Source organism: Oenanthe melanoleuca, chromosome 2 (assembly GCF_029582105.1).
Source record: "Oenanthe melanoleuca isolate GR-GAL-2019-014 chromosome 2, OMel1.0, whole genome shotgun sequence".
Taxonomy (NCBI): Eukaryota; Metazoa; Chordata; class Aves; order Passeriformes; family Muscicapidae; genus Oenanthe; species Oenanthe melanoleuca.
The window spans coordinates 33,630,641-33,656,334 of NC_079335.1; the positions used below are offsets into that span (position 1 = coordinate 33,630,641).

General features: G+C 39.3%; 1 protein-coding gene across 2 annotated transcripts in view; it reads right to left on the reverse strand.

Annotated features, from left to right (window-relative positions):
* Window positions 1-21,543, reverse strand: part of C2H8orf34 (chromosome 2 C8orf34 homolog) — a 148,145-nt gene extending 126,602 nt beyond the window's left edge. For both annotated transcript variants that reach the window (XM_056484324.1, XM_056484323.1), the window contains exon 1: window positions 20,962-21,543. In XM_056484324.1, the coding sequence (XP_056340299.1) occupies window positions 20,962-21,030 (69 nt within the window). In that variant the 5' untranslated portion in view covers window positions 21,031-21,543. The remainder of the gene's footprint in view (window positions 1-20,961) is intronic.
* Window positions 21,544-25,694: the final 4,151 nt, after the last annotated feature.

Sequence of the window (25,694 nt, forward strand, 5' to 3'; positions counted from 1 at the left end):
AGGCTACAAAGTCTGCCATTTAAGGAAGACAAAGCTCTTTATTACAAGTACTCCACTGCAAAAGGTGAGAAAAGAAACTCTTAGGAACTTGCTTCTCAAGCTGCTTCAAGCAAGGTTTGGAAGCAGCCTCCAATTTACCAGTTTCCATGGAGTTTCTGAACTCTGGACAAGGTGGAAAGAACACTTTCCCTCTAACAACAATAGCTTCAGACATATTCTCTGTATAAATTCTCATTCACATGCTGAAGGTGTTATCTTTTGTTCCATATCCTTCTGCCTCACACACTGCCAGACATCCCAGAAATAGGAGCACAGCTCCATGACCCTCACTGCCTTTGCCCTTCTACCAGTTTCTGCCACCCAGTTCATCAAGGGGCACAAATCCATATGCTCAGCTCTCAACCTATGCTCTTCAAGCTTAATATTCCTTTGAGACTTTTGTCATCCCCAGCAAATTGGCAATTACATGGAAATATGTTAACTGCCTGCTTTCAGTTGCTTGGCTATGCCATGAGGTGGAAGGGTTGGAGGGGCAAGAAGAACAAAAATAAAGCCAAACCCAAGCCACACACACAAAAAAAGCACAAAGTTTCACACCAACATTAACTGTACATAGTGAGCACTCTCCTAAATTTTAAGTAAAAACACATACTTCTCTGGCAATGAAAAGATATTACAGATTAGGAATGTCAGCTAAAGGGTATTCTCATTCTAGCACCATTCTCTAGCAAAACTAACTTTGACTTCTGATTTAAGGATCAAAAGCTTATTTGATGATGTCATCTGTTGCTCAGGTGACATCTTCACAGACAGTAGGAATAACATACTACACGGCACTCTAAATACACTTTCACACATTTGAAATGTCTTTTAAAAAAAGACGACAAAAGTGAATGTATTAAAGTAGAAACACTGAAGCATACAAGGTACAAAAATAAAATTCCTTTTTAGCTAGCAGCAGTCTGATCTGACTCACAATGTGCTAAGTAGGCAAGGTTTCACAAGAAAAAGAAAAGGGAAAAGACCAAGTAGTCTCACTGACAACGCCTCTGCATTAACAGCAGAACAAATATGGCACAAGATCATTGAAACTGACATTTCTTCATGAACAAATCATCAGGTAAATTTTAACTCTTCATAAAAACAGAAATGCAAGACACCAAAGACAATTCTCTTAAAAATATTAATTATACTTTTCACACTTCTAGCTAAATTTCTATGTTTTCTACAATTCAAATAAGGAAAGTTTCTTGTCCTGTGCACAACGTGCCTTATAACAACAAATAAAAAGCCATGGAGACTGAGTATTCATGCTGCCAAATGAACTGCTCACTGCCCATAATCTCCCTCCTATCTTCTTTCCACTGCTACATCTTCCTTTCACTCTGTATCTTTCTGTCTTTTCTATCAGTGGACTCCATACAGTCTCTTCTTCCCAGCTGTGTAACAAGTGAAGAAGCTGTTCAGAAGTCAGTAATTATTAATTCCCTGTGCACTGGAGCACTGAAAAGGGGCCAAAGGAAACTTCCGTGGTTACTACAGACTAGAGCACTCAGATGAATACATCAGTTTCTGCTGCTTCCCAATTATATTGCCCCAAATTAGGCTCTGCCTTGATTGAAGGCAGAAGAACAGCAAGGGGATATAAGTTCTTTCAGTCAACTACTTCAAGGATTTTACCTTGGAACTGTGCAAACCAGTTTGTTCTCCTTCATAATTTGTAAAGATATCTTCATATGCTCCTAAATTCACTAGTTTTATGGAACTGTTATGTAGACTGTTTAAAAAAAAAAACAACTTGTAAAAGTTCATTTGTGGATATTTCCAAGAGATTCATGCACGTGTAATGAGGCTGCAAAAGATCCTGAAAAAACACCAGGTCTAAAGTAGTGGTTTAATACACAAATTATTTACAAACAAGAGACAGAATTTATAAATAATAATTTATAAAGAATTCTTTATATCTTTCGCTATTGTGCTATCCTGAGGTCTTCTAGCAGTTATTCAATGAAGGCTCAAATTTTAATTTCCTTGTAACTGTCCATGCATTTAATACAAATGAAACAGTCTTCACAGTCTATTAATCATAGGCCAAATTACAAGAAAGTCCTAATTAGCCCTGTCTAAATGTACCTATTGGGTTATTAAGTTAATTAAGAGACATTCTGTCTTGCCCTGTAATTGGTAATGGTAACTACACAACAATCACATTTTAAATGTACAGACTTTCATAGACTATGGCACACAGCATGCACTGATTCTGGCTGTGTTATGCTCTTTTTTTATGGATTAAATTAGAAGTTTAAATATAATTAAATGCAGAAAGTCTTCACAGTGATGTTAGTAATGACTTTGTCAATAAAGAAGTCATAAGGGGCTAGATGTCTCTCACCTGACCAGCCAGAGTATGTCCACCTAGTGTAAGAATTGCTCTCCTGGCTCCACTGACTCATTGGGGATATATACATTGACTACAGTGAAGCTTGGAAACTTAAGACACCTAAATTTAGACTTGCCAACCCCTTCATACAGGCTGTAAGTAAACAAAGAAGATATAAAATTGAGGGAAAACTTGCAGAAGGACAGTAGGTTTAAGAAACTTGTTAATGACTGACACTTTTTTGTTAGAATTCCATTCTGATCACTGCAGTAACAAAGCAAGGAAACAAAAGTAATTTTTTAAAGTATATTTTAACATTATTCTTACTGCCTACATTTTGAGTCTGCAATTCTTAAATGAGAGCAGAAATGATTGCTTAAATGACTATTTCTAACAAAAAAAATAATTATTTTTCATGGAAATAAACGAAAAATAGCAGCATCCTTCTTCTGGAAAACAGCCAGACTTTAAATATTCTTGAGCAACTTTTAATTATAAGTAGTAAAATCACATTATGACCTATGAATGACATGGACTTCAACGTATTTTACATTAACAAAATGATCATCACATCTCCCTGTAACACAAATTACTCAATCCTACACAAATTTCCACATAAATACATGTTTGTACCATACTATTTGCATCAAACTAACCATGGTAGAATAACAGTTGAGAACAAATAGTAGTCTTATTCAAATTTCTCATGAAAATATTCAGACTTTTATCTAGAATTGACTAAAAATTTTCAATCGACACATTCTTTTTTCAAAGCCCCATTGTTGCCATTTCAGACAGCTGTGGAGTTAAATTTAATATCACAAGACTGTAGTACACAGCATGGGAACATAACCCACAGAGAAATTACTTTGGACATAGAAGTAAAATGAAAGTACAAAGCTGATATGGTGGCTCTGATGTTTTGGTGGAAACAAAATTCCCCTAAATTGGGAAATCTAAGGTATGGGACTAGTGGCATAGGTAACATTTCACAGAGCAAGAATAACAGGAGGAAGTTTGAAAACAAACATCATTGAATAGCTGTCTTTCTTAAGTGTTTATCTACTAAATATCTGTACCAATTCAATAAGAAAAGTCCAATTTTGGAGGCTATGTTACTAACCATTTTTTAGAGGGAGTCTGGAAAGCAGAATGGAAACAGCAGACTTGTTCCACTATAAATCCTTTGCAGATCACATTATCAGTTTCCTAACTTGGATGAACTAGTTCTGTCTGAAATAATTCCAACTCACACATGTAATATTTGATAAAACATGCATCATCAATCTTACTTAGGAATGGATGGGGTCTGGTAGAAAACTTCTAAGTTACACTGAGTAAGTTCATGACACTTTATCAAACTCTACCACACACACTATAACATGCAATATCTATCTGAATCTCTTGTGGTATCTTTTCACTTATTTATCCTTTGAGGGTTTTTTCTCTCCTAAACTTAGTATTTCTAATATCATTGTCCCAAATCTATTTTGCCACTCCTGAGTTCACAAAATAGCTTCAAGCACCTTCAATCTGTGGCTTTATTGAAATGTTTCCATTCTCCCATTCAAGCATTCCAAGAACGCTGTCAAAAGAGAAGTCACTGCTACTAGGGTACTCTAAAACATTAAATAATTTTCAGTAGAAGAAGAAAAGGTTAAAGACATGCTCTCAGTGATGCCAATCATGGCACAATTATCGCATTTCCTCCCATAGTTTAGTTTTCAAACCACAAAGATTTCCTATGATAGCTTATATTTCTTTCTGCAATCATGTACCTCTGCATGACAATCTCACACTTGTGGAATTATTTCTACCATATCATTATCTGAACTCAGCAAGGATTTATCAAATGAGGGCTGTTCATGTTATTGCAGAAACACTTGTAAGGTTTCCCTGAAGCACAATTCAGAAGCCTTCCTCAGTTTCCATCCACCCTATCAACCACCAAAATTCTGCCCTCAGGCTTGCACTTCACAGTTCAGCCAAAGAAAATGAAAACTGCTGGTTTCCTGAAAGGTCTGTAGATTTACATCAAAAGAAATACTCATAGATAAAGAGTAGGAAAGACTATTACAACCTGGACTTAAATTACAGCCATAAAACAACAGTGACTGCACATCACTGCCTTACCTAAAAGCTAACTCAATAGGCTGGAGCTGATCTTTCTCTGATCAGCTGAAGTGATCTTATTTCAATTTCAAGGTCTAAGCTGAAATCACTTGTTCCACCATGTGCAGTGACTCATTACTGCAACTGTTAAAAAAAAAAAATAAAATCTCATTTCGAGTTTAAGCTTCACTGACTTAGCTTCAACCTGTCTGACACAATTTTTATTTGAGGAAGAGTAATGCTAGAAACTAAGGTAGCAGGTATTTTTGTGGCTACCTCTGGTAGGCTGACCCCAACCAGCAGCTAAGCACATACCAGCCACTTACTCATTCCCACCCTCAGTGGGATGAGAAAAAAAATGAAAAGAGAAAAACCAAGAAAAATTCATGGCTCAATATAAAGACAGCTTAATAACCACAGGAAGGAGAAAAGAAAAAAGACAAAATCAAAGAACAAGTGATATCAAGGCAATCACTCAGCACATCCCACTGCCTTGTCAGTCTGCAAGCAACAGTCATTTCAGAAAACTTACTCCCCAGGTTTAATTGCTGAGCATGACATCATATGGTAAGGAATATCTCTTTGCCCAGGTTGGGTCAGCTGCTCCAGCTGTGTCCCCTCCCAGCCTGTCCCCACCCCTGGACTGCTTGCTGGTGGGCAGAGAGAACAGAGAAAGCCTTTAGCCTTTACAATCACTGCTAAGCAACAGCTAAAAGAAAGACTGGTGTACCAGCACTGTTTCAGTCACAAATCTGAAATGCACCAACATACAGGCTTGCTGTGAAGAAAATCCCGTTCCTGTCAGACCCAGTACAGTACCACCACAGAAAGGGTTATTAAGGGTTTATGAGTGGTGATCAGGCCATACATGAAAAAAACACTTGGTATATTAAGGAATTGACTCAGCAAAGCTCTTATGTTTAGATATTCTTTATGCCTGAGAAGTAAATAATTGCAAAGCCATGAGCATGCTTAAAACGTCTTGAATTAGATCACTTCTCTGTGACTGTAGAATTACAAACACTTCCTTTCTTCTTTCTGGAAGCCTAACAAAAAAGAAGTAAATGAATGTTTTGAAGATTGATGGAAATCCTTTCAATTGCATCCCATGAAAAACTCTGACAATACACATTTTAAAGATGTGTGCAGTGACCACTGCACTTCCCAGGTGGTTTTCTTTCTCCTCCCAAACACTCCCCCCACCTCCCAGTACCTTTGCATTACTACACCATTAGATTTACTCAAGTTATACAGATAAATATGAGATGATGTTTTAAAACATTCTACTGCCCAGTGTGTGTAGCCAAAGTTATTAAATATTCTGTGTAACTTTTATGCATTAAAATTATTATTAAAATTGCTTTCTTTTTTTTTTTAATCTTGACCAAGAATTTTTAAACTATTCACATGGAACTTCAAATAATAACCAGCAATTACAGTGACAAAAAATGGAGAATGTGAGTAACCAGAGTCCAGGGTGGGAAAGTTCTAATACAGATTTAATTACCTTGACTTTAGCTGCCTACATAAATTAACCCTAAGTTTGCTCCAATAATGTTCACTAAACAAATGTCAAAGAAGTTAGCACATGCTCCCTGATTGTTAGAATTTACTTAAATCCTGTCATTTGGAAATGTTCCTTTAGCACAGCAACTAAACAAGTATGAGCAATATGCAGCATAATTACAAGTTTTATTCATACACTTTGAATAGATTAATATCTATTCAGATACACATCTTAATTTCCTGTTATTTACCTATGAGAGATTGACTTGGTCTCATAAGACTTCATACCAATGCTGTAATCAGCTTTTTAAATAAATCTAAATGTTTAATATGCAACAATACAACAGAGATTTCTGAATGGAAAGGTCAGAATTTATTGCCATGGAAAAATCTGGAAATTAATTTTCACCACAACAAAATACAAAGAGGTTTTTTATATTTGTAGAATTTATATACTGCAATTGTTCCCAGACTCTTTAAATAATAACAGCACTTTAAGAAAACAAAGATATTATTTCACATGTAAGCAGTTCCTTGATTGATTTAAAGCTAATTGTATCCTATTCCCTCCCCCACAGGAAAGGTCACACTGATTTGACTGTCACAGGTAACACAAGATGTGCAGTATCTTGTCAGGATAACCGACACTGCAGACTCTCTGCAAGCTCTCAAATGTTTTGAGAACACTTAGTCATGTTCAGTTTGGCTCAACACAACTTATACTCAGTGATTCTTAGACTGCAACTGGAAAATCTTTTTACTATTATAAGCAACACTTTTATATTAGGTTATTTCAACCTGTGTCCACTTAATTATAGATGAAGCGTTTGCTTAATTAACACACTTGAACTTTGCTATTTAAAAAACCAAAAAAAAGCAAAATCCACAATGAAATTGAAATGAAAGAATTGGTTTCTTTAAATGCAAAATCACAAGACTTTTGCCATGCAGAAGTCATCAGGCCACAAATATAAAAAAACTTGATTATAAATGCATGAATTAATAATATTCTAATAAATATCTAAACATCCATGTTAACTAATAAAAAATAAATATTCAGTAATTTGTTTTTATAATCCAGAGATCTTCCACCATTTTGTGTATTATTACGATACTGACAACTATTTCATTTCTAAAAAGATATCAGTGTACCTGAATCTATCTTCAGCCCCAGTCAGGAAGACACCTTAATAATTCCAGTTCAGTTGGAAGCAAAATCCACCTCTGATAGCTTCCATATGGATTTTTATCATCCATCAGTTAAGCCAAAATTACCTCTATGACTTTCCTCGTCAGCGACCAAGATGACAAAGAAAATGCTTTAATGAAGATATTTTGCAAATTTCATGCAGATTTCTAACATTCTCTGCCTTCATGGATTATTTCAAGTCAAGTTAAAATAGATATTTCTGCTACTTAAGGTGAAGAAACTTCTGAGGATGATGATCCAATAATAAAAAAAAAAAAAAAATTAAAATTGAAGATTAGAAACACATAGGGAAAAAGACATGCAGGTGCCCACTTTGACCTAAACAGTGCAGAAGGCTTGAATTATACAGGTTTAGAATGCAATATGTGAAGAATCAGGTAGGATAGACACAGCAGCAAAATTACAAGGGAAAGAAAATGTTAACACTGAGTGCAGAGGTACCCATGTGCTGCTACACGTCTCCAGGCATTTTCCAGGGTTCCCAAACTGCTTCCCACTGGCACTACCAGGTTCATTGCTGTGCCTCAGCCCTGAGAAGTTACAGTCACTGCTGTCTCCATCTAAACGTGGCTGCAATTTGGGGAAGCACTCCCAGGCTGCCATCTGGGATTCTCTTCAGGGCCCTTCAGGGTCTGACACACACACACAAAGCTGAGGTCTGAGCCCAGAGATGACACCACCTACTGAAGATGAACACCATGCTGCCCAGCTGGCTGCTCCTAGGACAGAAAACCTATGCTTGCAAAGCAGGCACCAAGATTACCCTGCTGAAAATGCATGGTCCAACATCCTCTCTACAGATTTACTTGTTTACCTCATTTACTGGCTGTGTGGTGCCTTGGAATAAGACTCAAAACTTACCAGCAGGCAGGTCTTCTTTGCAACATGTCCAGACAATTTCTGTCACAATAGGGCACCTTTTCCTCACTACAGCCAGAAGACGAAAATGCAATATGAAAATAATAGAGATTTGTAGCAGACAATTGATTTGACTACATATAGAAAGGATAATATTTTACATTCTATTTGAACATCTTGAAATTTACCCTGAAAAAAGACACAACCATATTCCCCAGAAGCCATGGAAAGACATAAAATGTCAGACATAATTCAGTAGTCATATTCAGAACACCACAGATAACTAAATAATATTTAGCTTTGTCCATTTAAGAAATACAATATTTTATTTTAATCCTGCAGTATTTAATGTCAAAAACGGCCTGTGTATCAGGACAGTACTGCATTAACTTATTTCCACAACCAAAAATCAATTCCCTTTGCCAAGACACAACTACAACACCTTGTGTGGAACTGTTATTTAAATGTTCTTTTTTCACCCAGATTTTGCTACTAGACTCACAAACAAACAAGCTTTAACCAGTGTACAAGTGCATTTAGATGTTATAAATGAACGAGAGAAATCTGATCACCATCGTAAAAGACAAAAACCTCTCACTCAACTTCCTTACTTTCCACAATTGTATTACCTATTGCAAAGCACCATGAGGAAAAATGCATCACCATACAACTTCTGCACTTCTTTCAGGCAAGACACTTCCTCCTTAGAGGAAGGATGTTCTGTAACTATGCCCAGAAAAAAACTCTTCAGCAAAAGATAACTGATGACCAGAAGTGAGTATACAATTGAACTGTATGAGGAAGAATACCCAACTGTGTTGACCACATGAAGTAGATATATCATGGATTACATCCAGGCTCATGTTTAACAGAGGATAGATTTAATGCTATTATTTGTTTCATTGGAACTAACCTGCATGCCCAAGTCCTTAAAAAAGCACCACCTAAGGAAGTAATGTGAAAGAATTTCCAGTAGCTCTAAAGAACAGTTGAAAATGGAGAACTGTGTCAATACCAAGCTGCAAAAAAAGGCTCTGAAATGAGACAATGTTGGACACCACTATTTGACCTCTGAGGCCAAGTGCATTGGTTGCAAAGGCTTAAGGCTGACACTTCTGTCATGCCCATAAATAAAGTAGGTCTGAGATAATGGGGACAGCTAAATAAATACTAGCTTATGTAAGCTGGATACACTTTCCACTCTGTAAGTTATAGACTAGCTAAGTTACACATGTGACAGCAACACTAAAGTAATTTTAAAATAATGCAAAGTACAATTATGAAATAAGAAAAAAAATATTATCAGTCTCTGTGTACCAGAAATATAAACTAATGAATATCTTTTTCCTGAAAGAAAAAGTAGCAGAAAAAATTAAAGACATAAAAAAATAAGAGTACTAATAATAATTCTATGGATCAACTTACTAAAGTCACTTTCTAGCCCAAACAAGGTAACTTTAACACATACACAGAAAATTTTCTTGAAAGTGTCATTTGCACTTTGACTATCTCCTCTATATAAACTGTCACTATGGATTTAGTCACCATGTCCTCACCAGCCTATCAGGGACATGACCTGCAACATCCAGGAACTGTCCTCTGGCTCAGGTTTTCAAACAAAGGACTAAAGGTCTATATTTTACAAGAAAGCTAGAGCCCTAGGTAGGTATTTAAAGAAGTACTGCTGTACTAACAACTGGAAACTTTCTATGGGTAGCAAAAGTAATTCTTAAGGACAGATAATTGAATTATACCTAGAACTGAAGTAAGGCCCTTCATTTCTCATCAGACTTCTACCATCAAGACTGCAATGGCTTAGGCAACTAAAAATCACTTTTTTTCTAGAAGCTGAAATCTGGGTGATTTTAGATGATGATAGAGTTTTGGAGCTGTAGAGCTATTTTTAATAATAGCCAAAGCATTATTAATCTGATTTTCTAATGCTTTTTTATTTAGAAAACAGTGTCTGTGAGTCACTGGTATACCAATTTTTGTTTCCGGGACTGCAAAGTAACTTCCCAACCCTGACAGCAATTGCCCAATTAAAGCTTCTTGATGATTTGATTGCTCTTTATTTAACATTATACTAAATCTGCCTGGTTATGAGTGAAGGCCTTCCTCTTGTAAATCAGGGTCTCACCAACTGCAGCAGGGCTCCCTGTGGGAATACAGCGTGCTCACATGGACTGCACTGCAGCCTTGAGACTTGTCAGTGCTCTGAATTACCACACTAAGCAGCAGAAAAAGAGGGCAAAATCAATTTTTTCTTGATTGTATGGCACCAATTAATGGGATTAATAGCACAACCAGGCACTGAGGCAGCACAAAGAAAGAAGAGAAAGCAGAAAGCCCAGAATGAGCTCAGAGCCTTGCTGTGAAAACTCCTAAACCATGTGAAGACCATAGGAGCCAGAGGGGTTTGCAGGCTCTATGCAGACAAACAAGACAAAGGAAGGGGAAACACAAGCACAAAGTAATACATGATAATACAGCAGGACAGCATCAGCAGAAGCAGGAACTGTAGCCAGATAACAACTATCACTTTTAGTATCCTAACTACTATATATTTTATTTCCTCTCCTTACTAGTTAACTTTTTATTCAGTGTTTAAGTAAATGATAAGTGGATCTTCATGCTGGCCAACTTCATTTTTCTAATCTTTTTTCTATTATCACAGGGAAACATAGAATAAAATAAAGTCTCTTGAATTTCTTTTTCTCTCCTGCTGTGTTTTTCTTTCAGGTATTCCTCCTTCAGGGAATAAGAAATCAAGATTAAATCTGTTACTTTAGTAATTTAGTCTTCTTTTTGTGTTTATCTCTCTGCATTGCTCCTTATTGGTAAGTCTACATCCAGCCTTTGTCTCCAAACAGCTTCACTGTCTTATATTAGAACTACAGGCATTATTACTATCTAATGGCATTATTCTGAACCATGACAGACTTAGCAGGAGCCCTAAAACACCTTTTTTAATTTTTTAACTGGGGTTTCTACATCATGCAAAGTATGTCCTCAGCACAATTATGGGTGGTGGTTCATATGGCACACTAGAGGAATTTCTACATATGCAAACCTTGGTCTTCTCCTCAGCTTGCATTTCCCTGCTTTCTCTGCTTTGTCCTCATTACACAGGAAGGACAAGACTCTTCAGAATCCTTCAGAGGATGAACACCCAGGTTGCACTGGGTGTATGGAGCGTGTCCTACCCCACTGCAATGGTTATGTGTAATAAACAACGTGTCTGAACAGGAACACACAACACCTGCTGCATTTATATGGGATCTCTGTCCAGCACACACAGGATTCTCAGGCCTGTCCCAATGTTTCACAGTGTCTGTATGCATTTCATAGAGCTTGCAGGTGCACACACATTTCAGTCTGAGAAATCCCAGTAAATCCAGTCATGGAAATTATCCCATCTCTCTTTTCTTCTCCTTCAAATGAAACAATATCCTCAATTACACAAAAGCCCTCAATTCCATCTCTACAAAACTAAACTGAATCATAAACCTTTTCTCTTCCTTACTGGCCTAAGCATAATTGCTTCCACAGGTTCTCTTCAAAGGTCACCTGTGGCTGAAACCACCCTTCCTTTTCAGTTCTATGAATCATCTCTCATGTCCCCAGAAGAGACTGCTTCCACTTATTTAGGCTTCTAGGATGAATTCTGGTATCAACAACACACAGCAGCTTTTCTGCACTAGTGCACCAAAAGGAACATGGAACTTATGATCATTCAGAATTCCTTTATTTGATATAGATACCTGACCAGAGGAATATTTCACAATCATTCATTTACCTCTCCACTCATACAAATGTCAGCAGAGGCACAATGCACAGTGCAGCTCCTTTTTAATGAAGGAGTTCATGGCACAGGAGCCAGTGTTAATAGTGGTGCTAAGGACACCTTTAACTCTCTGGCAAATCCATGTCTAAGTAACACATCCAAGATCAAGCACTAGACATACGAGTCAGACACTGCAAAACATTCATGCTCTTTACATAGTAAATTATATTTCCTTGCATTTTCCCTTTCTCACTCTTTGGTTATACTCTTAGCAACCACCAGCACTAGAACCTTTCTTTAAAAAAAAAAAAAGTACAGATTCCAGTTGACATTTGACAGTAGAGACTATTATAAAAATAAAATAAAAAAGAAAGAACATGCTGGCAATGTAGCATTAATCTTTTTCATCCCACCCCCTCCCATTTCCTATTCTTTCTCACTCTCACACTCAGCATATTCATATGGTCTGTTTCCTCCTAATTTGTTCAGCCGTCCTCCCTAATTACTCAATTCCCTCATCTGCTCCTTCACAGAATCAACTGGGCTCCATGACATTTCCCCAACCTATGGGAAACTGGACCTTTAAAAGACAAGACCCATATGAAGCTAACAGGCACACAAGCTTTGCACATCTCTTATGCCCACCTAGTAGCTTGCTACCAGAGAAAAGCAGTTGTCCTTCCGTCCCTTTCTTCACCTTCAGGCCACCTACATTTTCCCTCCCAAGTCAATGCCACATTCCTCATCAGACTACATGGTGACCCACTGAGCTCAGCCTACAGAACAATTTTCACTTCTTTGTAGGCTTCATTTTCTTCTGTTTCATATTCCCAAACCAGGTAAATGTGAGATGACACAATCACCACTTCTGAAACAAGGACAGCAGGAATGTGCAACCAGAAATGAAGATGAACAGGACCTGCAGCAACTGGCTATTAAATCAGCCCCATAGCCCATACTCCTGAATACTAAACCACAAGAATGTCTGGTGTAAAACAAACTATATGATGAGGAAAGTTTCAATTAAAAAGGCCCCAACATAGTTGAAAGACCCAAACTTTCATGGTTCCTGCCCCAGAAAGCAGCTCCTACAAAAGCCAATAAAAGAGCTATTGTACAGTAAGTATATTGTACCAGACACTAAAGAGAAATATGGTTTGTGAATAGAGTGATTTCATTTATTGAATACTGCAGGGAACTGGAAAATGAGGAAGGAGATAGGATGTTTCATATAAATACAAAATTAAAAATTTCCACTCTCTGTATGAACAGAAATTTTGTGAGAGGTGGCTAATGTAATATTGCCTTCCATTTATCATGGGTAATGCACATTGAATGTGCATTTCTCATAGCTATAACACATCTCCTCATAGTGCTATATACACTATATATATATATGCCAAAATTTGAGGGGCTTCACTGGAAACTCCACATTTAAGGTAAAGACAATACTTGAATTTTATGTGAATAAGGGAAGAAAACTGCCCAAATCAACAGAAGAGCAAAACCAGAGCAGCATCATAACTACAGCCAAACAATTCTGCCTGAATATTTATAGATGGAATAAAGATTCAGTGAAACTGAGTAGACAAAGGAGAATTGATACAGCACAGCATACAGGACCTGACATAAAAGTTAAGGCTATCACAATTGTGTCTGCTGCAAGCTTTTTAAAAGGATATTACCCTCTGTATAGGGAACAGATTTGGATGTTGGGTTGTCTTGGCAAAGGCATAGGTGTGCATTTCAAGTGATCACGCTCTTTACCTGTGTCCTAGGATAAAAATCTGTAACAGTTGTTTCTCCTATCAGCTGTGTGCTACTTTTCATCACCTTTAGTTATGTGTGAGACAGCCCACTGCCTTAGTCAGGAGGCCAAGGGTTTCCTAATGATTGTATTTGAAAATGTTCTTGCTTTCACTGGTTTTTAACCACATCTTATGGTTTAGGCAAAGAAGATTCTTAACATAGAACATATCCTTCTGTCATACTTCACAGCTCGTATTGACATTTGTTAGGAGAAAAAACATGCATCTGTGCAAGGGGAGTAATACCCAACACAGGAAATAACACCTCATTTTTGTCTGAGTAATTACAGACACTAAAGTGTTTGGGTAGTGTTTGTTCCAAAAGTTCATAAACATAAAAGGGCTTCCAGCCACCTCTTGTAGCCCAGAGGTAGAAAAAAAGTATCTCTATTCCTCCTCACTCATACAAAAGCACATATGCTTTCCCAGAAAAACAAAATATCACCAGATTTAAAAAAAAAAAAAAACTGTATGAAAAAATTCCAAATAATCATTAGACAATTGAAAAATGAGAAATCAGTCCCCACTTCTTTATTTGCATAAATAGGACAAATGGAAAGATGCAAGTGAGAATAAAAGACACGGGGAGAAAAAAAGGAAAGAATATTGATTAAATATTCAATAATAGTCAAATTGTAAAAGAACATGATGCTAAAATACTCTCAAATATTCTGTTTCTAACTCAATTTAAATATTATGTTTCTAGCTTCCATTTACTAAGTAACACTTTTAAAATAAGGTACACTAATAACAGGTGTCTGTCTAGCTGTAAGAAACCCACCTGCTCCAGAACAGTAAAATAGCACATCATGTGTGGCAGAAATGCTGGTTAAGATACTAGATGTTCACTTCCCTCCCAGAAGCTCCTAAAAAACCAGAAGGCTGAGAGTGCTGACTCCGGAGTATGGATAATATCTAACCCATGTGGAAAAGTATAGATAAGTAACACCAAAGAACACGTTAGAAAAAAATGACAGGCTGAGTTAAAACCATCAAAGTACTTTATATTTGCCACTTAACATTGATCTACTGTACCAAAAAGACTGTATTGATCAAAAGAAACAAAACAATTGAAGAACTTAGCTCAACACTGTTACCATAATCTGAAACTTTGAAGATACATCATAATGTGATAAAACACAAAGAAATAAGACCAGTAGTAATGGGCTTATTTTGATCCAGACTGATTAATTATTAGACAGGCTGCCAGAAAAACTTCAATATCATATCTGTTAGCTATATACCTTACCATTGAGCAGCCAGGCTTTGCTGGTATGTGATGGTGAGAGCAACTCAACTGAGAACTACTTCTCATTTTCCCAGGTATTTTTTGATGCAAGATAGTCATGCCTTCTGCTCACCCTCTCAAGAAACAAAGTAATTGTCATTTTGAGAGTTTTAAAACATTAAGAGTTAATGTAACAAAAGTATTCTATTATGATACTCTCACCTTATCATTCTGTATTTTAAATACAATTCTTCCAAATCAACTACCACTTGGATTTTTACTTATTTCTGTGTTTGTTGCCAAAGAACTTTTTTAAAAAGCAATTAAGAGAGCCCACTTTTCCATTTCAAGCAAGTAATATTTTTGCCATTATGGAAACAAGGTTTATGTGATTACTATCTATGATCTTGGCCACACAAGTGCATACCTGTATCTACAATCTCTCTCACTGTCTTTTTCCAATATGCTTTCAAAGTCTTCAGATAACTTCAGACAAATTCCCTGAGGAGTAAACATCACAAAAATGCAACTCCCTTTAAATGCTGAGAGATTAACTGATCAGGTAGCTGGATGCTGTAATTTTCCTCATTCAGGAACATTTTTTTCTTAATCTTAGATTACACAGGAGAGCAGAACTATGACTGCCTCAACCACAGGGAAATTTCTGACATTTGCATCTTGCTGGTCACCACAAAAGCCAAGTAATAAGCATAAAGGCACTGGTTATGGAACTGTTTGTTAATGGAAAAGCGTGTGTCTGTCAGCTTGATTAGAGTCTTTCACTTGTTTTCCCTTAAGGATAACTCCATCTAAGGCAACTATGAAACTATATGATGAATTCTCCAGAATGCAAAGGACATCTCTAAACCATTTTTCCCTTTGACTTACATTCCCCTTAAATAGGTCTTTTTCTTCAGTGCACGTTAAGGCTACAATAACGCCATACTATAACAGGCACCAACAAAAATAAAAATTAGAACTTAAATATGATTCCCTATCCCCTGCTGTTTAAGACTGCAGCATTTCTAGATCACTGTTGGTTTCCATACATCCTTTGAAAAACAGCTAATACCAGCTTTCCTGCAACAGGAACTGCCAGGCTGAAACAATGTCACTGGGTAACACACTAGCAACAGAACCTAACCCATTGAGCATCATACCAAAATACTCAAAATTTTGTGGTTTTGAGCAACCTCAAAAGAAAAAAATTCTCTGATGGCATCTCTAGAATTCAAACAGACAGACATTACAGTTTAAAACATGATTTTATGTTGTTAGAAATTACAAACTGGTTAATTAGACATTCAAGTTGACAGTGGCTATCTTTGTGTATTTAAGAACCTAGGGTAAGCATTTTTTTCAGAGGACAGTCTCCTGCCTGAAGGAGAACTCCAAAACTTTGAACTCCAAAATTCATCCCCAAATTTGACTTAAGTCAGTCATAAGTTGCACTATAGAGTGTTCATCACCAAGTAGGCTAAGGTTTAAGTGAAAAGCGTAGTGATTTTATTTAAATAATGGACACCACAGCATAATACACACCAACAATGCTATTTCATTTAGGGAAAGAAAAACCATCATAGATTTAAAAAAGTTTCCCATTGTATTTGCTTCGGTAATTATGTCTGCCAAACAAAGAAAAAAAAAAACAGCTAAGGGTGGTATTATGAAGCCTTTTGAAATAAAAATTACAGTTCTAACCCCACATTACTCGCAGAACAAAAATCTTAGGTAACCAGGGGTTTGGCATGTTTACTTTGAGAAGAGTTATTTTGGCTTTTTATAACTCAAAGAAATTACAGTTCTTGGGTTTGCATAACAACAACGTACCTGCTGGATGCTTTTTTAGCTGCAGTTCTAGAAATAAAAAAAATCCAAAACACTAAATTTATCTCAGAGCTCTAGAAGATTTATTGCAATCTGTTCTCAAGTGTGCTGATCCAGAATTCAAATTCAAATTCACAGAAACTGTCAGGTTGCCCAAATGAGAGCACAACTGGATGCTAAAGAGATACAGTTGTATAGAAGAATAGATGTATGGATACAGGCAGCAGGATTATTCATTGAGATTATTAGCACACAAAAAGAACTTGTTGGATTGGATGCTTGAAATGCAAAGTGGGTCAATACTTCACTCAGACAGAAATGAGTGGGTGCTGATTCTGAATATTCCGTCCTAGCCAATTTTAGGCACATAGCTCCTGTTCACATTTTAGAAAGATGGAATAAAAAAACAACAGTGAAGCTTCATCACAGAAATAATCCATATTTAGAATTCTTGTTACATTTCAAGTTAATGTGAAAAAAAAAAAATCTAAAAAAATCAGGTAGTGCCATGGTACGTGTTACCATGAAAATCCCAGAAAAGAGCATTTCTAAAGGGCATTCCTCAAATCCAAACTTGTTGTCTAAGCACAGTATTCTCAGATACCAACAATCTCTTACAGAAAGATGTCTAAACTTTCAAAAGCAAAAGAAAAAATAAAAGAAATTCACAACACACAAAAACCACAGAGAGCAGGATAAGGATGCTCATGAAACCTGACAGAATGTAAGGGGTTAACTTAGGATCTCACTGTCTGCACTAACAACACCTGCATGCCCTGGGGCATTTAGCAGCTGAGTTGTAGATTCACAGGGATCTTACCTGCAAAAATCTTGGGCAACTGAAAGATGAAATGGCAGAGAAGTAACAGTTTTGAAAAGCCATGACTTGGGGACCTACATCCAAAAGGGAAAATGAGGCTGCAGTATCAAAGTTATTTTGCAACCTGTCTTAAACCTCAAAATTGACACAGTCTCAGATGTACACAGTAATTCCTGCCCACCTTCCTTCCCACCTCTAACCTGTAAGCAAGAATTCACCTGGTAAAAATGTTCGGAATCAAGTCGATCTGTGCTGAGTAACATTCATAGCCAAGTGGATAGGGATATACTATGTGTTAACAGATACTGGTAGTCAGTAGAAGACCAACGCCTGCTGAGTCAGCTTAAGCTCATTAATTCTTTCTCCAGGAGGTTACTCCTCACATTTCTTTACAGAGAAGGAAACAACTTTCTAACCAAGGCAGAGCCTAAGGTCTTCCTGCATCTCATGTGTCAGCACTTCTCTTGAACACTTCTCTTTCACATAAATTAGGAAGATAAATTCAAGTGTCAAATCACACAAAACTTCAGCAAAGATGCTCTTAAGCAGGTAATGCTGGTTCATGAAGTACAAAAATCCCTAAGCACTGTAACAGAAGGCCACAAATACAGGACAGAATGGAGAAAACAGACACAACTAGGATAACTGCAAGCAACTGGAACACGATGACCTACTAGCAAGAGCAACCACTGCTCTTAACTGCAATGCATGGGAATTGTACCTCACCTTCAGTACACGGCCAGCTGTTCCACCCATCAGCATTCTGTGCCTCTGTAATTGTCTCAAATCAATGGTGTAGAGTGCCCCGATCACAGATTATTCATTATGCAAGTATGAAATACAATCTGTTTATGCATCACTATCCCTGCTTTCATCTCAGAAAGCACACAGGTCCTCTCTCCATGTCCTTCTTTCTTGTGACTGCCCTCAGCTACCCAGTTCTAGTCCATGCACCCCCTAAAATGTACACTTGAAGCACATATTGAGCAATTACAGTCACAACCTGATCAGCAAATAACACCGGAGAAAACTGAATCCAAGTCCGCTCTGTTCTGAGCTGGTACTAGAAAATTAGTACTCCCAAAAAGTAAAAAAAAAAATGGCTGTCATCCATGACAAGAGATGCTTAATTAGAATCCAAAACAGAAGTGGTATAAGAAAATGCTAGCTGTTCCTGGATGAAAGACAAAGCATAAGTCTTTTGCAATGTGTCAGAACTTTTAGACACATGAAAAACCGATGTGTTAGTGACAACATCTGACTGTGAACACATGGTATTCTTGAAACACCACAAAGCACATTGAATAGGAATACTAGTATAGAGTACAAGATTCATCCTTGCATAGTCTTTGATCAATTCCCATCAATTTCAAATACCTGTCTACATTTTTCTATGGACTACAAGATCAAGCACAGCTTGCAGATCTTCAATAAACTGTTGAGAACAAAAAGTCCATTAAAAAATTAAATATGTAAGTATATTTTAAAGGCCAATCAGGAAGTAGCTGAGATAAGAATTATGATCTTCTTCCTCCCAGCGTAACTGTACTGTAAGCAGCTGCAGGAATGCTATATCCATAGATCTTAAAACCAGTCACTAGTATTCAGGTTTAAGTAGATTTCACACCAAAAAGTCTTCCTGGTATACAGGAGTGCACTGAGAACCTGTAGACAGCCTGCACAGTTGTGCAAAGAGCCTTTCACAGAATCTATAACGATGAAATTCCTACATTAGTGATTAGTGAAATACGTGGTGATACATGAAATGCAGAAACAAATACAACTTCTTAATCTTTCTCTCCACAATTGGTAACTAAAACATCCTACAAGAACCTGAACAGAAACAACCATATATATCTTATACTATTGAGAAACTAGGTTAAAACACAGTGACTCAGAACAGAGATGTCAAGTGGTGCACTTGAATTTTAATGTGTAAACCAATGGGTTAAGGAAATTTAAAAGAAAAGGAGAGCTGTCAAGGGCCTAACTCTTGAACAACCCCAAAGCACTGAATTCCCACTGAAATAAACAAGAGTCAGTTATGTACCTAGACCTAGCAACATAGCTGATTGAACAGAATTTTATTCAGTAATTGAACCACACAAATGTTTTCATTTTTATGAATTCCTTAACTAGAAAAATCACCTGCTGTTCCCTAGTACCCAGTTACTGTTCCATCAAATGGGGCTATATTTATTGCAAAATGAAGATATCTAACACCACTAGCATTGAACCAGCAGTCTATTTCAACAGCCTATGCACAAAAAAAAAAATATAAAACCAGACAATTCATGAAAATTTTTTTAAAAAAGTTTGACCTTTTCTTATGGGGGGAAGCGGGGGTAGCAAAATACACACTGAAGATGAGGCATCCACCGTGCCAGAATAAAAAAGATTTCATACATACTAAGCTTGATTGAGAACAAGTTAAATACTGAAAAAGGCAGAGCTGTGCCTTGTGATAATACTGCCAGAGTGCAGTGCATAATATATGTGCATTTAGATATTTAAAACTGCATGAGAAACAAGATGATAAAATGGTAATAATCACGATTGCTCTAGTACCCTTTCAAATTCTAAGTATTCACAGCTTATGTACTAAAATAGTAAAATATGCACATCTCTGCATCTACAAATCCCTGCAACTGCATCGTTGTAAGAAAACGGAAAAATATAGCAAAAAACCGGTGTGAGACTGCAGAAAAAAAAATTCAGAAAGCACCATCGACACGGACTTTTCGCAGGACAGACTTCTTTCCGAGTGCTCGGTGCAGAGGGTGTGTTTCCCGGCGGGAGGCACCTGTCCCTCACGGCTGGGCGGTCACGGAGGGGCAGCGGCGCGCCGGGCTCGCCGCGGGCCGTGCGGCGCCCGGTGCCCAGCGCTGCTCGGTGCCCGCCGCTCGGTGCCCAGCGCTGCTCGGTGCCCGCCGCTCGGTGCCCAGCGCTGCTCGGTGCCCGCCGCTCGGTGCTCAGCGCTGCCGCCCTGCAGAGCGGGGTCTGGAAGTGCCGCCTCCCCTCGCGGAGCACGGCGGGTGCGCGTTCGGCCCGCGGCTCCCCGCTGTCCCGCGGCCGCCGGGGCGAGGCGGCAGCGCCGCGGGGGCGGCCCCGGGGACTCGGGCCGCGGGCACCTGTTTGACCACCCGCGCGGGATCGTGGCGCGGCCGTGGCGGGGCAAAGCAGCGGGGCACATGCTCGGGATAGCCGGGGAGGGAGGGCTGCGCGGAGCTCCGGAGCTCGGAGGGGCGTGGAGGAGGCACACGAGGGCACACGCGTGGTGCCGGGCGGCAGGACAGGGCGAGGGGTGCCGGCACTGCCGAAGCAGCGCCTCACCTGGGCTGCGCGGGGGGCCGCGCCACCGCGGAGACACCCCCGCCCTCAGCGCTGCCCGCCGCGGAGGAGCCGGCCGGCAAAGCGCACCTTACCTCGAAAAGGGGACCGATCTTATTCTTCTCCAGGTAGGCTTGGATCCTGGTCTGCTGGTGAGACGCCATGAAGAGCTCCGGGGGCGGGGGCTTGAGCTCGTCTCCCCCGGCGGCGGCTGCAGTCCCTCCGGCTGCTGGCGGCTCACTCCCCCGCCGCACAAGGGCTGCCACGGCGGGAGAGGGCGGAGGCGCTGCCGAAGTCCCCGGGACGGAGCGAACTCCGGTAACTGGGGGCGGGGGGAGGGAGCCGGGCGCCAGTCGCCCTCTCAGCCGGGCGCGGGGCTGGCTGCCCTCAGGGAGCAGCGGGCGGGCGCTGCCTGGAGCGGAGCATGGTGCAGGGAGGAGAGGAGCTGCAAAGGCGGCAGATCCGCGCTGCGTGCGCCTGTCAGTCCGTCTCTGTCTGTTTCTGTGCCAGGCAGCGCCTTGGTGACGGGAGCGGCTGCGGCTGCCGCCCTCGCCACAGCGCCGCTGCCGAGGCCGATAGCCGCGGGCTGCTGTCAGCTCCGCGGCCGCCGGCGCCCGTTGACGCCCGGGCTCGGCGCACAAAAGGCGGGAGCGGGCGAAGGGGGAGGAGAGCGGGCGGGAGGCGGGGGCTGCTCTCCTCCGCCGCTCCCCTGCCCGCCCGGGGACGGGCTTGCCCCCGGCGGAGCCGCGGCCCCCTTCCCCCGCCTGGCTCCGCTGCCCCGGGCCGCCCCGCGTCAGGCACCTGAGCGGCTCGCGAAAACTTCAGCCGGGGGAAGGTCGCGGAGGAGTGGAACGAGTCGCGCTGCCAGCAGGGAAAGGGGATGCAAGGATTACAGCCAGCGCTTTTTCTTAATTTCTGTTTAAATTATCTTTAAATCTTAAAATGCTACCTTTCTTATGATGGCAATGAAATTCCCAATTAGTACAATGAGCATCTTAATGGAACAATTGGAGTAGCTATGCAGGTGCATCCTGGCCGCAGGTTGTGTTGAGTTCCAGCAAGCAGCCAAGGGCGCTCGGCCAAAACGCCAAGGAGCAAATAAGAAATATTCAGCTGGCTTCAGAGAGCAGGGAGTTAATGGCTACATCAAAGAATCAGTATTTATTCTGTCTTCACTTCAAGTAATTAGTAGCCCACCATTCCTGAAAGCAAGATCATAACCAGATTTTTTTTCCTCTCTATTTAGAGGAGAAAAAACAAAAGCATGCTTCTTGTGGTTTGACACTTCTGTTCTTCTGCAATAGCTGATTATTCTGTGCTATCATTAACCTGTTTGGTAAAAAAAAAAAATAATAAGGATTTTTTTAAAGACGCAAAACAGCTTCGAAGACTATTTGGAACATTCAGCACATCTGCTGAATCAGGCTGCCTGTTCCCAATCAAGCAGTGTTCTGCAAATGCGAGAGTACAAGCGTCTCCTGATTCAGAAACCGCTAAAGAAAAGGATGAATTTTGTCAGGAGTCAAAAGATCCTGAGTTCTGCTCCTGTAGCCATTGACTGTTGTTTGACTTCAAAGTTTTCTGTACTGACCTAAACCTCAAGCTTCTACCTAGAAGGAGGTCAGGTGTAAGTGTATTATAAAGAGCTTGCAGCACATCCTGTAGTGTAAGCAATAGCCTGTAGAATTCTTTAATGGTTTGCTGGAATGTGTTCATCCCAGTCTTACTGAGGCAGTGTTTGTTTCCATAGTAGTCACTTAAAAATGGCACATTTTTCTATTTGGATTCTTAGTGGGTAGTTTTCTAAAATTCATCTCAGCTCAGAGTTTTAGCATATCTTCTTCAGCAAAGTACTGCCTGGTGCCACTTAAATAATATGGTGCTAAGCTAGTTTAATCAGCCTAATGAGGATCATACACTCATAAGGTAATTGCCAGTGATGCAGGTTCTCTGCAGTGGCTCTAATGATTTCCATCAGATGAGGATGTTTGTAAAATTTCATAAACCTCACCAGAACGCAGACTGCTCCAATAAATAACTTCATAAAATTATGCCCCCTCCCATGATGCAAAAATGAGAATATATGTTTCTGTAGCCCTACACAGCCTGACTTCTCAAAGTAGCAGCGCTCCAGACCTGCTGGGACGTGCCCATATCAGGACCTGCAAACTGTCACTGCTCTGTGTAGACCAGGAAGAGGACTGAAGATAAAAAAAAGACTGTCAGCAGTATGAATTTATTAAAGAATTTATTAAAGGAGGTTTTAAAGATAGCATAACTTTCTATGGTTGCATATTGTAAAATTAGATAGATGCTGAGATGTCACTGATAAAACGTCAGAGTTTTGAGGATTTCTGTGTTTTGGTTTGTTTTTTTCTTTCCTCCCACTGAATCACAGAATGGTTGGAAGGGGCTGGTCCAAGCCCCCTTCAGATTCACTTACAGCTCGTTACCCAGCACTATGTCCAGATGACTTTTGAATATCCACCAAGGATGCTGGATTTTTTTTTTGTGTCTGTTGTCATTCTTGCTTCCTTTTTCCCTAGACCATTTTTCCTTCTCTTAATTCTCACTCCGACAAATAATCTAGATTTTCCAGTTGGCTTGGGAGACACAATAGCAGTCCTGCCAAATGCAGAATTAGCTTTCTAAACAGACATGTCTTGTAACCCCACAGCTCCCATGAGACTTAAGTGACAGGTTATCCTTTGATATGGATTAGGTACTTTAGGGAGACATGAACACAGACAGTTCCTTACCAAGAGCTTCATGCTACTGTTACCTAGATGAAGGTCTTCAGCAGTTCCCTGACATTAAACCTTCTGAGTGCTAAAATATGGGAGTTCAGGTGTCTCCTGCAGAGAGCACAGGCTGAGTGACATGCTATTATAGGAAAAGGAACTTCACTGATAGCACTCTTTTCTCTTTTTTCCCCAAAAAAGCACAAAAGCTGTTGCTAGATTTAAGATGTGCCACACCAAGACAGCAATCAATAAATACATGTGATTTGCAAATAAGCACAGAAAGCTCAATATGTGCCTACTGTCCTCTTAGTTATTAGGAGAAAAACACTTTCAAAATGTAATTAAGATCTAAGTTTTTAAAACTGGTATTAATACAGTCCTTTAAAATTACCTTTCATCTTAATATGTCTATTGTGCTTTGCTATGGTCCTGGTTTCATGGATATTTTTCTTTCAGAAGCAGTATACAGCATGCACATCTACTGAACACTCAGCAGTGAACTGCAGGAATGGAAGTGAAAAAATTTGCACATGGGCATCAAAAAATGAAAAGTATCCCAATTTAAAAATATATTTGCCTCACAAAACAAGATTCCCAAAGAACATGGAGAAGGAGCCAGAAGAACAGGGCTAATTTTAAGATGCTCATGACCACATTCTATTCAGTTCTTATCTGTGTCTGTGCCTGTGATATCTGAGCTCCCTGCCTCTTATCATCATGTGTTGTTGGGTTTCTCACCCTTCACTCTTTTCTTCAAGAGAACAGTGTGCATTTTTTGATACATCATTTCTGGTTTGGCTTACTCAGTTCAAGGACTTTGCTAGAGTAGGGACCCATTAAATAATTCCATAGTATTCTACATCATTTCAGTCATGCCATCCATTTTTCAGGAATAAGTTTGCTGCAGTTCCAATGCTGAGCACTTAATTTTCAAAGTTACAGTCAGTTGCAGTACCCATTCATCATTGCCAGAGTTAAGTTACACAGGCTTCACATGCAAAGGTGTTCTTCAGGAGTCAGAGCTGCCACTGCCTAGCAGAAAAAGAAACTGATGACTTGGCTGGCTGTAAAGGTACTCTGTGGGTCACAAATACCTAGTGCCAAGTCAACAATTTTTCCCTTCTGGCTAAAATTTGATCCATATGCTCTATACGAAGTTTCTTTTTTGAGATGGCATCTGGAGTACAAAAGAGACATTACAATCTAAGAGAAATATAGTGGCAATATATTAATTTATTACAAACCTTTAAATGGCTTTCTAGTTCCCATTAAGTGCTTTATCTTTCAGCTATCAAAAGTCATCAGAAATTCCTTAACAAACCTTTCAAAAGAAATTACAGAGAAGAGAAAAAGTAGCAGGCACATCAAAAGTGGTAGTATTCATCAAAACCTGGTGCTGTTTTCCTTAAAAAGCTTTCTGTTTTGTCAGTGTATCCTTTCATGTAACTCTATAACAAAGAATTCTTCTTCCATTACTGTGATTGTTTCTATTGAGTTTGATATTCTATGCAAAGCCATTATCTGCTTCATGAAGAGCTAAGAGCCATTAGTCAACAGCTGACTAAATGCAGTTTTTAAAGTATCCTTGTACTTTAAATAAAATGCAATTGAAGTTACATCCAGGAGAATAAAATCCCTGAGTTCCTGCCCTTTATAAATGAGGCATTATTTTTTATTGCCAAAGCATGGCCTTAGAACATTACAAACCCCTGTTGTAAAATTTTTTAAAAAAGCATACATGCACACACACATTGGCTAAATATTGCAGTTTAAAATAATGGTCTAGCAGTTCCTGACCTAGAAAGCTGTCATCTTGCTTTTTATTTAGTATTCACCTAAAAATGGGTCTGCTCAGATGGCATGTTCTCAAAAGAAATTGAAGCATCTTACTGTATTAGGCTGAAATATCCCATTTACCTTTTATCCCATATCAAGTTAACTGACAGAATTGGGAATAACATCACTGGAGGGCTGATTTTGTACACTTAATTTTATCTGGTGGGGTTTTTTTAAAATATACTCAGTAAATGATAATATATCCATGAGCTTGAGTTTAAGCATCCTCAAATATCCTTTGTATGGTT